Source organism: Papio anubis, chromosome X (assembly GCF_008728515.1).
Source record: "Papio anubis isolate 15944 chromosome X, Panubis1.0, whole genome shotgun sequence".
Taxonomy (NCBI): Eukaryota; Metazoa; Chordata; class Mammalia; order Primates; family Cercopithecidae; genus Papio; species Papio anubis.
Genome location: NC_044996.1, coordinates 94,048,777 through 94,064,098, shown reverse-complemented (window position 1 = coordinate 94,064,098; position 15,322 = coordinate 94,048,777). Strand labels below are relative to the sequence as shown.

Genomic DNA, 15,322 nt, shown 5'->3' with positions numbered 1-15,322 from the left:
TCAGAGGAGGTAGATCTTCATCATGTGTTCTAGTTGTTAACATTATAGTGCCCTTCCTTGTCTTATTTGTTGTATTTTGCCTTTAATTCAACTTATGTATTAAATGGGTATCATAATTTATTTTTTCTTTAATTTTGACCATAATTCCTTTGTTAAACATATTTATTGAACACCTACTGTGAGCCAGGCACTAGAAACCTATGAATGAGACAGACAAGATCCTGCCCTCATGGAGCTTACATTTTAGTTAGAGATTGGAACAGAAAATAATCAAGTAAAAATAGGTATGTGATATGATATTAGGTGGGGATGAAGATGAATACTCAAAAAATGAAGTAGAATAAGGATAATTAAATATAAGTTGCCTGTATTTTTGATAAACTAGTCAGGAAAGGCTTCTCTGCCCAGTACACGTTTGTCATTTTTTTACTTTCCATTTGTCCATCACCTTTGTGTGTGTGTGTGTGTGTGTGTGTGTGTGTGTGTGTCAGAGAGAGAGAGAGAGAGAGAGAGAGAGAATATGCCAGGTGGAACAGTTTGCACAAAAGGGATTGTTACAATCTTAATGATCTATAGGTTTGCAAAGGCCCAAATAAGAAAATAGTGGGTATGTCTGGATATGAATTTCTGATCCACATGAGTGGTGAGCTGACCAGAATGGGGGCGGGATAAGAGGAGAATCAAGGACATTTTGCCTTCCATTCTGTGTGAGTTTGGCTATCATTATGTGTATTCTTATTTTTTAAAGAAATATTTCCAATCTTCATCATGATTATTGAATGGATATTCTGTATGATGATTTAATTGAACCCCTGGAATTTCCTGTCACTGGGCAGGACTTAGCATGATGCTGATTGCTCACAGGCTACAGCAGGAAACCAGATCTTGTGGCTTAGAGGGCTTAACTCTTTATACTCTGAGACTAAAGAGATGTCTTTTAACTTTAGTCAGTCTTTATTATACAGAAGTTTGAATTTTTATGTATATTCCAATAAACCTGGACTTATTTGGAGATTTTCTTCTATTGCTTATGAGAATCTTATTTCACTTCAAATGATAATCTTTTTAATTTTCTGATAAGTTTTTCTTATGTTATGTATGTGCATAATATATACACATATAACATATATAATATATGAAAATTATATATACACACACACACACATATCCATGACTCTTGATCTGGAATTTATTTTGGTATATAATATATGATGTAGCTCAAAAAAGCACTGCTTTGCAGTTATCTCAAAAAGATTTATTAAGTAATATTTCTTTATCTCCTTTTTGGGGGAAGATTATGTATATGACATTTTTATAGGTAGTCTGCTTTGTTTCTGAACTTTCTATTCTATTTTGTTGATCAATAACACACTGTTTTAATTACAATTATTTTATAATATACTTTATCCCTTACTTACCCCCTCCCCCATTTCTTCTGTAGCAGAATACTCTTTAATATTATATCCTGCTTTCATTACAAGTTAATTTTCTAAAAATTCTGTAGTCAAATGTAGTTTAAAAATTCTTATTGAGAATTCTGATTGGAATTACATTAGAAGGAGTTTTTTGTTGTTGTTGTTGTTTGAGACAAGATCTTACTCTGTCACCCCAGCTGGAGTACAGTGGTGCAATGATGGCTCACTGTAGCCTCAACCTCCCAGGCTCAAGCTGTCTTCCCATCTCAGCCTCCTGTGTAGCTGGGACTAGAGGCACACACCATCATGCCCAGCTAATTACAAGAAAAAAAAAATTAGAGACAGGGTCTTGCTATGTTGCCCAGGGCAGTCTTGAACTCCTAGACACAAGTGATCCACCCACCTCAGCCTCTCAAAGTGCTGGGATTATAGGCATAAGCCACTGTGTCTGGCCAGAAGGAGATATTTTAAATCCAAAATAGCAGATAACTATGAATGACCTGTTTGGTGTTTTTTGTTACAAGTATAAAAACATGGAAAGTGTATATATCTAATTCATAATACAGGTTGCATCTAGAGAGACAGTAGGGGAATGGAAGTGGAGAGTTATATGAAGGGTAGGTATTATTTCTTATTTCTTAAGAAAAATTCATGAAACATAAATGGCAAGGTGTTCAAACTTACTAAGTCTGGGTGATAGGTAGGAACATGGGTATTATAGCAATCAATCTCTGTACATTTCTAAATATTCGAATTTTTTTTTTTTTTTTGAGATGGAGTCTTGCTCTGTCATCCAGGCTGGAGTGCAGTGGCGCGATCTCAGCTCACTGCAAGCTCCATCTCCCGGGTTCACGCCTTTCTCCTGCCTCAGCTTCCCGAGTAGCTGGGACTACAGGCGCCCGCCACCACGCCTGGCTAATTTTTTTTTTTTTGTATTTTTAGTAGAGATGGGGTTTCACCTTGTTAGACATGATGGTCTCGATCTCCTGACCTAGTGATTCGCCCACCTCGGCCTCTCAAAGTGCTGGGATTACAGTGGTGAGCCACCGCGCCCAGCCAAATATTCGAAATTTTTATAATGAAAAACAAACAAAAACAACAGATGAGGCAGGATAACCAGGCTTGTACGCCCCAGAAAACAGCATATGCAATCTGACTCCTATAAACAGACTGGGGTAGTGTGTGTATATCCAGACTTTGGAGCAAACTGTTCAAGTTCAAATCCAAGCTCTACCATGTACTAGCTTTATGACCCCAGGCAAGTTACTTAAATGCTCTATGCCTCAATTTCCCCAACTGTAAAATCAGTGCAATAGTAATAGCTACCTCCTAGGGTTATTGTAAGGATTAGATAAGTGAAGACATGGAAAACACTTAAACAGTGCCTAGTATTTAGTATATGCTCAGTAAGTGTTAGCTATCATTATTATTACTATTATTATTACATTTACTACACATACTACATTGTTTTGTGGACATTTTAAATTTTATATAAATGTTGTCATCCAAACTATGGGCCTATCTGCAACTTGCTTGTTTTTCTCAGTACTCATCTGATGTTTTGCAGGGAAATGGCTCATTCCAAGAATAGCTTTTCATGGGCAACCCCTTTCCATCCTTGCCTTGAGAACCCAGCACTGGACTTGTCAAGCTACCGAGCAATTTCTTCTCTTGACCTCCTTGGAGACTTCAAACATGCTTTGAAAAAATCAGAGGAAACTTCAGTTTATGAGGAGGGGAGCTCCCTTGCCTCCATGCCCCACCCACTGCGCAGCCGTGCCTTCTCAGAGAGTCACATCAGCTTGGATCCCCAAAGCACCCGGGCCTGGGGGCAGCCTAGGAGGGAGCTCTTTAGCAAAGGCGATGAGACCCAGTCAGATCTTCTCGGAGCCAGGAAGAAGGCCTTTCCTCCTCCTCGCCCTCCTCCTCCCAACTGGGAGAAGTACAGGCTCTTTCGTGCAGCCCAGCAGCAAAAGCAGCAACAGCAGCAGCAACAGCAGCAGCAGAAGCAACAGGAAGAGGAGGAGGAGGAGGAAGAAGAAGAAGAAGAGGAAGAGGAGGAGGAGGAGGCAGAGGAGGAGGAAGAGGAGCTGCCACCCCAGTATTTCAGTTCAGAAACCTCTGGTTCCTGTGCTCTCAATCCCGAGGAGGTCCTGGAGCAGCCACAACCCCTCAGCCTTGGCCACCTGGAGGGCTCGGGACAGGGTTCACAAAGTGTCCCAGCAGAGCAAGAATCCTTTGCACTCCATTCCAGTGACTTCCTGCCTCCAATAAGGGGTCACTTGGGATCTCAACCTGAGCAGGCTCAGCCCCCTTGCTACTATGGCATTGGTGGGCTTTGGAGGACATCGGAACAGGAAGCCGCTGAATCCGCCAAGTAAGTACATATGAAAGATACGAGGCCCCTGAAGAGGCAGGCAACACAAGTTTGAATTTTACCTCCACCATTTCCTAACTGGATGACCTCAGGCTGGCCAATTAAACTGCTCCCAGCCTCAGTTTTCTTACCTGGAAAATGGGTATAATGATACTTGCATCACATGATTGTTGTGAATATTAAGATAATCTACATAAAGGATATAGCTCCATGCTTAGCACATAGTAGATACTCAGTAAATATCATGTTCTTATCCCTAAATATCTTTATTAAAATAGTGTACTTTTCCTTAGTGTGTCTTCACGGTATCCATCACCATCAATTTCTGGCCCCTGATCCCAAAGGCATTGAACACTTGTTGCCTGTACTAGGTCTTTCCCAGAAACCTGGCTTGGGCATTTTTTCTGTCTTCTCTTCTGACTGCCCTCCAGAATAAGAGGCCAGCTCACAACCTGACCTGCCTCTGCTCTAGGACAAGTAGCCTGGGCTTCTAAACTCTTCCCCCAACAACTGCCAGCATCACAGGTATTCCTGGGACTGGGTGCTTTATGCCTTGATAATTCCTTACAATAGTTAAGGACGTTCTTTTTCTCTTCCACTTTCTCCCCCTCCTTGTTTACCTGCCTCTTTGCATTAACGTGGGTGGGTAATAGGTGGTATTTGACAGGGTGAGCTGCCTGGGCAGGGAGGCCAAAGCAAGAGTGTGTTCTGGCAGCAGAACTGCCAGTGTTTGTTCACTCCACTGAGCCAGTTGTCATCTGCATGCCCTATAGTGCATGACTGGTTTTTTTAAAAATTTATTTTGCTCCAAAGCAAAAGCTCCAGGACCATCATTGCTATTATTGCTCAGCGCTCTGGCTGTCACCGGCTCCGCCTGCTCTCCTGTGGAGAGCTCAGCCCACTCTCTGCTAGGGCTGAGGTTCGGGAGGCAGGTGGCTTATGAGTGCTTTCTTTAACTCTCTTTATAGCAGGAATTTGCCTGAGACTTGTTGTGGTTAGAAGTACCTTGTTATCATGTCTTTTATTGACAGACAAATCTGTGAATTGGCTATCTGGAGCTAGTTGATCAGTTTTCCAGCCCAAGATGCCATAAGCACAGCATTTACAGGGCCTGGCTCCCACGCACTGTAAGAATCCGTCCTTAGATCCCGTGTGGCTGCTTCTCAAGCTGTTCTTCTACCTGGGGAGCATTCTCATTGTAATTAGAAAACATTTTGTGAAAAATACCTGTGATTGTTATCTATCATAGCAGGGAAAAGGGAAAATGACCTCCAAATAGTAGGCACTTAACAAATATTTAAGAAGACAGAACAAATAAATGAATGGATGAACATTTATTAAGTATTTATTATATACCAGATACTGCTAGATGTTATGTGTCCATTATTTCATTTAATCCTCCCAATAGCCCTATTAGCCATTATTATCCCCATTTGACAGATGAGGAAACTAATTCCAAGTTACACAGCAAAGATTCAAAGCCAGGGCTGTCTGACTCCAAAGCCAATGCTTACTTTGCCTTCCTAGGCAGCCTCTCCCAGAGAGATCTTGTTCTTCCCATAGGCCAGAGTCACAGGGTCCTCTTCTCTACTGTAGGGCAAGGTGTACCAGAGGCAGCAGTTACAGGCCCTGGTTCTTCCTTCTTTATGTAGCTCACTTTGCCTTAGTACCTTGGTCAGACAGAAAGAAATCACTATTACTAGAGATCTTGTAACTTGCTCCAGAGATTTATTTTAAATGACTATGGGATGTAAGGGAAAACATTTGTTTGCACACAGCTCTGCTTGTGGCTACAAAATCAATTAGATGCTCCTTTGAGTGACGGAAATTTAAGGAACAGCATCATTCCCAACATAGCTAATATTTTTTTGATTGCTTACTATGTGCCATGCATTGTTCTAAGCACTTTGTGTATTAATTGATTTAATCATCAAAGTAAACCTGTGAAATAGTTACCATTCATCTTCTCCATTTCTTAGATGAGAAAGGTGAGGCCTAGGGAGATAAAGTAACTTTATCACAAGATCTCAGGTAGCTCACTATGCTTGCTGTATCATCCCAGGATCACTGGGCTCTTGAAGAAGATTCTGTTCCAGACCCTAGGAGAGGACAGTGTCCTAGCCAGAAAGAAGCAGCTTTAAGATTTTGTAAGGGACATATAGATGCATAATATTTTGAATCTAAAATGCAAACAAAGACATCCTAATTTCAGCCAAGTTAAACTCTAGTACCTATATAACCTATATACTATTCTATTAAAAAATGCTGAGTACACACAGAAGCCAGTTAGTGGAATAATCAAGTATTATTTAAGTCTAATAACTCTGATTCAGGTATAGGTATAGCTTGCTTTATGGACTCTATGCATTTCCTCTCAGTGCCCTGTGAAAGGAATCCGATTTTTGCTTTGATGTTTACTATCAAATTCCAATTATGTTCTCATAGATCACCTATAATCCCTTCCCTGTTAATGGAAGGGATAAGGAAAGGATCCCTAGAACATAGTGCCTAATATGATATACTATAATATGATGCAGGGATGTTTATGCTGGGGAACTGAGTCTCCAAGTAGCACATCCTTTTTTTTCCTTTATAACACCTTCTGACACAGAACTTTCACACGCACCCTAGATATTTTTCTTGTAGATAGGAATTCCCTAAGTTCAGACCTTCATATTCCCTCCAGAATATTCTCTATTATCTGCTAACATAGATATACTCCAGCCAGAAAATTCCTTACATGTAGGCTTTTATATGATCTCAAGTTGTCCCTTTGGCAGGATGGCATAGTGGCTTGAAGCACAGATTCTAGAGTCGGGTTGTCCAGGTGCAAATCGCAGGTCTGTCATTTAATGTCTGGTGACCTTGGGGAAGTCACTTTACCTCTTGTTGCCTCATGTTCCTTATCTGTATAATGGTTTTCATGAACATTCAATTGTATATTTATATACCTGTGTGTGTGTGTATCTATCTTAGGATGGTTTCTGGGGCATGGTAAGTATGGTGTGCATGTTAACTAGTATTGTTCTTTTATCAATGTTACAAGCTTGAAACTTACATATAAATGAATTTACCTAGGATAAAGAATATTGGTGTGCCAAACTTTCTTTTGTGTGATGAATTAGGAGACAGCATAACATGAATCAGTAAATAGCTGTGGAGCCTTTTAACCATTATTTTTGACCTTTATCTAAGAATTGCAAATAGCTGCAAAAATGACTAATGAGTTTCTCCTATTTTCCCTTTCAAACAGCTAGAGGTTAGTGAAGGGGTAGTGACACAGACAGGTGGAGGATGGGAGTGGCTAGCAGGCAGTGAGAATATAGTGAGGGTGGACCACTCCCTAGCATAAACCATGGGCGAAATTATTTGCCCCTCCGTCGCTGAGACCTGACATTGTAGCATTTCTCTCTACTTCCTTCCTCATACCAGACCGGAAGCTTTGATGGCAGAAGAGGCCAAACCCAAGCCAGTATGGAACCAGAACTACTTTTTTTCCTGAGAAGAAGTTCTATTTCATGAGCTGGGGCTCTGAGAAGCAATGCCTCAGCCCCACAGGCTTTGGTGAACCCAAGACAACAGGGTCTGCTGCTACACTTGTCAAGCCCCTGGGTGCCAACTGGTTCCATTTTTTTCCCCATTTCATTCTACAACCATGGAGGAGGCAGGAGCCATTGGGAATATGCCAGAAGTGGAGAGATGCTATCCCTTTTCAGGCTGAAGGCCTGCCCTACAGCAGGCAGTGTCAGAAGAGCTCATGAGATATGTGCTGGGCGGTGACAAGTCCCTGGCAGGGTGCTAACCACAGCCTCCAACATGGTGGCCACTGTTGAGGTCATGGGTGACCTCTTTGCTATGGGAGATCTGCAGCAGAGGGTCCATTTCAAGTAGGAGTGGCATTGGAAAAGAGAAAATGATGCGAGTGTCCAGGAAAGCCACAGGGTGCCTTTGTATGCAAGAAGACTAGATAGAGCCAGGATGGGTTGAGATCCAGGCGTAGGTCTGAGGGAGGCCAACAGGCTTGGAGAACCAATAGCTAAAGTCTCAGATACTTCTCTACCACCTAGCCCCTACTTTGGGGTCCACATACTGGGGCCATGCACCAAAGGGATGGTGATCAGAAGTCCAGAACTTTTAGGGCCTGCCAGTTTTTCTGGATTTTAATTGAGTGTTAATGACCAAACCATATGATCTCGAAAGAAGTCCCCCTAGCCGATGAAGTCAGGGGCATGGAAATAGCCTTCTAAGTTCTTAAAACTTGCCTTAACTCCAGTTTGCCTTCATGTGGCCTGTTTACATTTGAACAGTGCCTTCTCCATTTTTCTCAGCTCCTTGGTGAAGCAGGGTTCCATTTTTCAGATGGAGTAAGTAAAAAGCAGAAATGTCAGCAATCTCTCAGCAGAGGTGCTCAAATGGTCATTCTTTCTTTCCACAGACAAGAGTTTCAGCCCTTTTCGCCTCCTCCAGGGGCCCCAGGAATCCCTACCTCTTACTCGGCTTATTACAATATTTCTGTGGCCAAGGCAGAGCTGCTGAACAAACTGAAAGACCAACCTGAGATGGCAGAGATTGGCCTAGGAGAGGAGGAAGTTGACCATGAACTGGCTCAAAAAAAGGTAAAGTGTTTTGATGTGCCCTAGAGATTTTCAGAATTTAGCTTGAATGTGTCTGGGATGACCAGCCTTCTACACTCTCTAGAACATCTTGCATTCCCATATTTTCAGTATGGAAATCATACAGCCTCTCTGGGTTTCTCACAGATCCAATTCCAGTCTATTTTTGATACAGTCAATAATAATAACAACAGTCATAATCATCATTATTGTCTCTGTGATCCTTAGAACAACCCAACAAGGGCTGGGTGCGGTGGCTCATGCCTGTAATCCCAGAACTTTGGGAGGCCAAGGCGGGTGGATCACCTGAGGTCAGGAGTTTGAGAACAGCCTGGCCAACATGGTGAAACCCCATCTCTACTAAAAATACAAAAATTAGCCAGGCATGGTGGCGGGCACCTGTAATCCCAGCTACTCGGGAGGCTGAGACAGGAGAATTGCTTGAACCCGGGAGGCAGAGGTTGCAGTGAGCTGAGATCGCACCACTGCACTCCAGCCTGGGCAACAAAGAGTGAAACTCCGTCTCAAAAAAAAAAAAAAAAGAACAGCCCAACAAGGCAGATATTATTATCCCTTTTTTACTAGTTGAAGGGACTAATTTGCCCAGGGGTTACAGACTAAATGGTAGATCCAGCACTTGAAGTCAAGACGGTCTGAATTTCTACTCTACAGTACATGCTGTCTCTCTGAATTAAGTCAGCCTTGTAAGTAACTCACTACCCAGGGCACATCAGAGTTTCTGCCAGTGGGCTCTTCTAACCAATGGCAGTGCCATTGGTTTTTGTTCTTTGTGCAACTTTCTGGGAGACAGAAGAGACTAAAATAAGGACAAATTATAGGCTGGCAAACTTTAGTATTTATTTGCAAGGATAGTCAATTATGTCTTAAAAGTACAAAATAGTTAAGTGGAGATGATGATGTTGTTGTTGTTCCAAAGCTTTCCTTTCTTTGTCTAAGTACCACTAGTCTGGTTTTCTAATGGAATTCTTGGAATCACTTTCCCCTCCCTGCACTTACCTATTGTATTTCATAAGCAAATAGGGTTGTCATGGCAACCTCAAAGGCTCAATTTACCTCTTTGTGGACATCTGAACTCATTGTAAATTGTTCTTCTGCCCATATTTCTTTCAGGACATGACCCGTAGAAAGGTAAAGGGCCATTTGCAAGAGTCCTTCCTCCAATTTTCCATCTGAAGCAAAATGTCAGGGGAAGAATTGGAAGCACGGTGGTGTTAAAGTTTTATTGATGCAGATGTCTGCTTCCTTGGATTCCATGTTCCCTGAGCAGGGGTACTCCTAGCTTACTCAGGGCCTGGCGTCTACGGGGACAAACCTAACAAAAGAAGTCTGACCAGGAAAAGAGAAAGATGATCAGAAATGGCAGAGCACAGAACAACAGAAAGTGAACTCAAGTGATTGTGGGTGGGCTATGACAGTTTTTGTCTCTGAGGAAGAAAGGTGAGGAATGTCACCAATTTGCGATGTCCCAAAAAAAAACAACTCAGCTCTGGCTGAATCTGTGATGACTCCACAACTCTATCTACCATACTTCCCCAGGATTGAGGTTCAGGTTGTAGAGCACAAGTTCCAAGAAATAAAGGGCTCTCTCCACTTTTATCCTTCCATCTATCCCTGGAGCCTGGGAACTGGGGTGGGAAGGTGATTTTCCAAGTGGATCATTTTCCAGATGGCCCCCAGCCATCCTTTGTCCCCAGCATTGACTTTTATTTGGGAGAGCAGATGGTGGGAATATAACTGGCAGCCTCTTGGCATCTAATTGTGTTGCCTTATTCATATCACTGATCCCCAGTTCCCAGTGGGTTTTGGAATTTTCCCCAGATGCAAACCTATTATACTTCAGACTGAGATCATGGTGATCTCCTGACTTTTGAAGAGTTCTGAAATATGACAACAGGTCTTGGAACCTGGAGGAGGCTTTCTTTGTCTTGGTCACTTTGGACATCTCTAAATAAACTACTAGAGAGGAATACATTCCAGAAAACTACAAGCCTGTGGTCCCAGTGCTTGGGCTAGAATAAGATTAAAACACACGCTGAAGCATACTCCTATGTACAAGATAATTTAATTTAATTCTCATAACAACTCTATGAGGTAGGTCCTCTTGTTTTCCTAGTTTTTAGATGTGGAAATTGATGTGCAGAGAGGTTGAGTAATTTGCTCAAGGTTGTATATAATACCACTGCTTTGCGGCAGAGCAGGAGTTCAAACTCTGGTAGTCTGGCACTGGAGTCTCTGTGCTCTTAACCACAAAGCAATACTGGCTACAGAGGCTATGGGCAGCCTAGGACAGGGCCATTCTTGTCATAACCTTGCAGCTAGACGAGTATCTATTAGCTTGGAGTATGTTGTAGAACTAATTTAATAATAATAATAGCATTAGTAAACATGCATTGTGCATTTAAGTGCCAGTCATAATACTAAGTCTTTTACTTATGTGGTTTCATTTAACCATCAGAAAATCTCTGGAGTTGGGGAGGTGTCCACTTTACAGATGAGGAAACAGAAGTCTTAGTGGGATTAGGTATCTATCCTAAGGCCATAGGGTTTGGAGGTGGAATTGGAATTCAGATGTCCCTGATTCTAAAACTCCACTGTACTTCCCTGTGACTGTACTCACCTATAGGGGAGACAAATCAGAAGACACAGACAGCACTTCCCTTAAGAAACTTACAATCAATAGCAGGTGAGGGATCAGACACACACACAGAATAGAAAGTGAGGAACTTCAAGTTACACTGTAGGGTTCTAATTCTAAAATACTTAAAAGCGCAGACAAAAAAAGATCACTGAGAGAAGACTTACAGAGGAGGGCTTCCTGTGGGGGAGGGGAGGGGAGGGGCAGAGCTGTCCCCTGAAGAAATTTAGGAGTAACTAAAATGAAGAAAGAGATAAAGAGTAGGTGGAACTGCATAAGCTACTCAGGAACACAAGAATGAGTGTTGTGAACACAGAGGAGAGTGGGGAGCTAATTCTGAAAGGCTCTGAGGAGGGACATTAGAATGGCAAGGTGGGGCCAGACTGAGTAATAAATAATAGCAGCCTAGCTTTTATGCAGCACTTACTATAGGCCAAGCACTTTGCATGCGTAATCACATTGACTCCTTATTATGACTCAAGGCAGTGGGTAAAGCAATTATCCCCATCCTACAGATAAAGAAAGTGAAGCTCAATAATGTCAAGTTACCCAAAGTCCCACAGCTACGAAGTGGCAAAGCTATAAGTCAAACCCAGTCGTTTTAACTCCAGAACTCACAGTCCTACCAAAAGGCCTCAAAAGCCGAGCTAAGGAAGCAAAGATCTAGCAAAGTGCCATGAACTTGAGAGGTACTTAAATGGATTGAAGGAGAATGAATGAAGTGATAGGCAAATACCTTAGGGCAAATGCTTTTCTATCCTAGGCTCTCACAAGGACTGTAGCTCCTATTTATTAAATAGTCCCAGGAAGGGACTGGGTGCAGAGGCTCACACCTGTGATCCCAGCATTTTGGGAGGCTGAGGGGGGCTGATCACTTGAGGTCAGCCTGGCCAACATCATGAAACGCATCTCTACTAAAAATACACACACACACACACACACACACAATTAGCCCTGGCATCCATGACATGCACTTGTAACCTCAGCTACTTAGAAGGCTGAGACACAAGAATCGCTTGAACCTGGGAGGCGGAGGTTGCAGCGAGCTGAGATGGTGCCACCGCACTCCAGCCTGTGCAACAGAGCAAGACTCCATCTCAAAAAAAAAAAAAAAAAAAAAGTCCCAGCAAGTATTTATTAAGTTGCATTTGGTAAATGAAGCTTAGTGCATGGGTACCACTTACCCAATGCCAAAAAGTTTGGTGGTGACATGGAGATCCCTACCAGATGGATAGAAGGCGCTTGCCCAAAAGACGAGTTGCTCATGACTTGCCCAAGTTTCCTTTGTTTCCAGTTACTAGGATAGAGCCCACCATCTGTTCCTTGGATTCCAAAACAGAGGTTACAGGCACAAATCAGTTTCTGTTGATTCCCATTCTCATCCTTTGTCTTCTCCTATTTAATTCCCCTAGATACAGCTTATTGAAAGCATCAGCAGAAAACTTTCTGTCTTGCGGGAGGCCCAGCGAGGGCTGCTAGAGGACATCAGTGCCAATTCTGCCCTTGGGGAGGAGGTGGAGGCCAACTTAAAAGCCGTCTGCAAATCCAATGAATTTGAAAAGTACCGCTCGTTTGTTGGGGACCTGGACAAAGTGGTCAACCTGTTGCTATCACTCTCTGGACGACTGGCCCGGGTGGAGAATGCTCTCAACAGCATCGATTCAGAAGCCAACCAGGAGAAGGTAGAGTTGGGGTCTCTGGGGTGTGGGTAGAGGGAAATGCCATTTATTTCTTCTCAAGGCTCCCTCTTTCAAGTTGGGCTACTATGGGAAACAGTAGAACATAGGGCTAAAAGCGTGTGAGCACTGAGGAGGGGCACGGTGGCTCATGCCTATAATCCCAGCACTTTGGGAAGCCAAAGCAGGCAGGTTGCTTCAGTCCAGGAGTTTGAGACCAACCTGGGCAACTTAGTGAATCCCCATCTCTACTAAAACTACAGAAATTAGCCTGACATGGTGGTGCATGCCTATAATCCCAGCTACTCCGGAGGCTGAGGTGGAAGGCTTGCTTGAGCCTGGGAGGCGGAGGCTGCCGTGAGCAAAGATTGTGCCACTGCACTCCAGCCTGGGTGACAGAGCAAGACCCTGTCTCAAAAAAAAAAAAAAAAAAAAGAAAAGAAAAGAAAAGAAAAAACACGAGTGTGAACACTGGCTTTTAAGTGCCCTGAAATTCTTGCCCTACCATTTATTAGCTGTGTGACTGTGGACAATTCACGTAATGTCACTCTGCCTCAATCTCTTCATCTATAAAATGAGGTGAACATACTACCTGCCTTATGGGATTATTGTGAGAATTAAATTAGTTTATGTTAATTACATAAAACAGGGCCTGGGACAGGGTAAACACTGAATCAATGCTAACTCCCAGTAGTAGTAGTAGCAGCAGCAGTTTTGCCTCACTCTAGAGTTGGAGGGGGAGGTCTCATCAAGTAGTTGAGATTGGAAAGCTGTCAGTTTCACAGGTTGGGTCACTATGCATATACTCCTGAAACAAAATTGCCTCACCTTTCCCTATACAAGTGGCTCTGGATATACCTTTGAATCCACAACAAGAGGCACATATCCACATACATATACATACATACATGGACACATATACTCACACATATCCACTCACACAGACACACACACCATACAGAAAGTACCTCCACAGTGACAGTTGTTCACCAGATGAAAGGGACACAGGCTAGCTTTGTCAGAGCCTTCTTCTACCCCAAGCCCAGTGGTGGTCCCTACATTGAAGACAGCCTTAAAGGGATGGAAAGAGGTGATTTCACATCCCCTATCCAGAATTGTTGTCATGTTTACCCTCCTGCTACAGGAAGCAAAGGCTTTTGCATGGAGGTGGACTTCAGGGCAGAAAATCTAGGACTGACTAATTAGCAGAATGTATAGCCGCTTTGTGGCAGCATCTCTGGTGGAGTACTGCTAGGCAGCACTGTTGGACAGATGTCTGGTAATTGGGAGAGCCCTTAATTGGTCCTCTGCTTCCCCAGTTGGTGCTGATAGAGAAGAAGCAGCAGCTGACGGGGCAGTTGGCAGATGCCAAGGAGCTGAAGGAGCACGTGGACCGCCGGGAGAAGTTGGTGTTTGGCATGGTCTCCCGCTACCTGCCTCAGGACCAGCTCCAAGATTACCAGCACTTTGTCAAGATGAAATCTGCTCTCATCATTGAACAGCGAGAGCTGGAGGAGAAGATCAAGCTTGGGGAAGAGCAGCTCAAATGTCTCAGGGAGAGTCTACTCCTGGGGCCCAGCAATTTCTAATTCTACCAGCACTCTGCCACAGCATCCCTGCCCAGCCACAGTGGGAAGTGCTTTCAATCTTTGTTAGCAGTTTCTCAGCAAGTAGATAGCAATTAGCAGTTTGTTCCAGCCCTCTACCCTGGATGTCTCTCACTGCCCCTTCCCTAGCAGTGGTCCTAACCAGCTAGGAGACCCTGGGGAAGCCACAAGCTTCTACCCAAGGGAGCTGCAGCAAGGTGTGATCTTACAACCACACTCTCCTTCCCACAGTTGCCAAGGGCAAGTACTTGCTGCACAGAGAACCAAGGAAGTGCCTTCATTCTGCTTTGTACTAGGACACCAAAGACACCAAGTGCTCATCACCCACCCATATCATCAACAGCCTCTAAAGGCTCAAAGGGAAGCTGCCTTGCAGCTCTACTCTGCCCCAGGGCTTGTGGCCCAGCCATTTCTCACGGAGAGCTGGCTGCCTTAAGGGCATTCACCTGGCACCAGTTTCAGGGCCTCACCCAAGCTTTGCAGGGGAAAGCACAGAGGGAGGAATTACACTGAAAAAAACAAAGCAAAGGTTGAGTACCCCCAGGTGCTCCTTAGGAAGGAACCAGTTTTAAATCAGCTCTACCCTTACCTTTCCCAGCAGCAAGTTCAGGGGAAGAGGCCTAGTCTTAGCCCTGGCTAATGTTACCCTCTTCCTGTCCTAAGACTTTGGTCCTACCACCTCTTGTTTCATCTTTCCTTTACATTGCTGGGGGTTAGCCCAGGTGCCTACCCCAGGGCTTCACCATATGGGCCATTAATAGCTCTACTAAAATTGACTTCTAGATATAGGTTTCATTATTGGGGGAGGGGGTTCTTATTGTTATATTTTAAATGGCCTTTTGATTTTATTTATTTTTGTGTTTTGATTATTTTTTTTCTTTTTTAACTAATAAGGTGAGAAGAGGGGAGTTGGAGAGGGAAAAGTTAGCCCAGAAGGAAAGCATTTTCTGCAGATCAGCCTGAATCCACCGTGGCTAG

At 43.4% G+C, this 15,322-nt stretch overlaps 1 protein-coding gene across 8 annotated transcripts in view; it reads left to right on the top strand.

Annotated features, from left to right (window-relative positions):
* Positions 1–15,322, top strand: part of SHROOM4 (shroom family member 4) — a 243,873-nt gene that overhangs the window by 206,468 nt on the left and 22,083 nt on the right. For 7 of the 8 annotated variants that reach the window (XM_021933011.1, XM_021933010.2, XM_021933008.1 and 4 more), the window contains 4 exons: positions 2,983–3,792; positions 8,228–8,408; positions 12,474–12,743; positions 14,057–15,322. In XM_021933011.1, the coding sequence (XP_021788703.1) occupies positions 2,983–3,792; positions 8,228–8,408; positions 12,474–12,743; positions 14,057–14,326 (1,531 nt within the window). In that variant the 3' untranslated portion in view covers positions 14,327–15,322. Of the gene's footprint in view, positions 1–2,982; positions 3,793–8,227; positions 8,409–9,536; positions 12,148–12,473; positions 12,744–14,056 lie in introns of those variants that run through there. The other variant, XM_031660862.1, reaches the window with a different exon arrangement.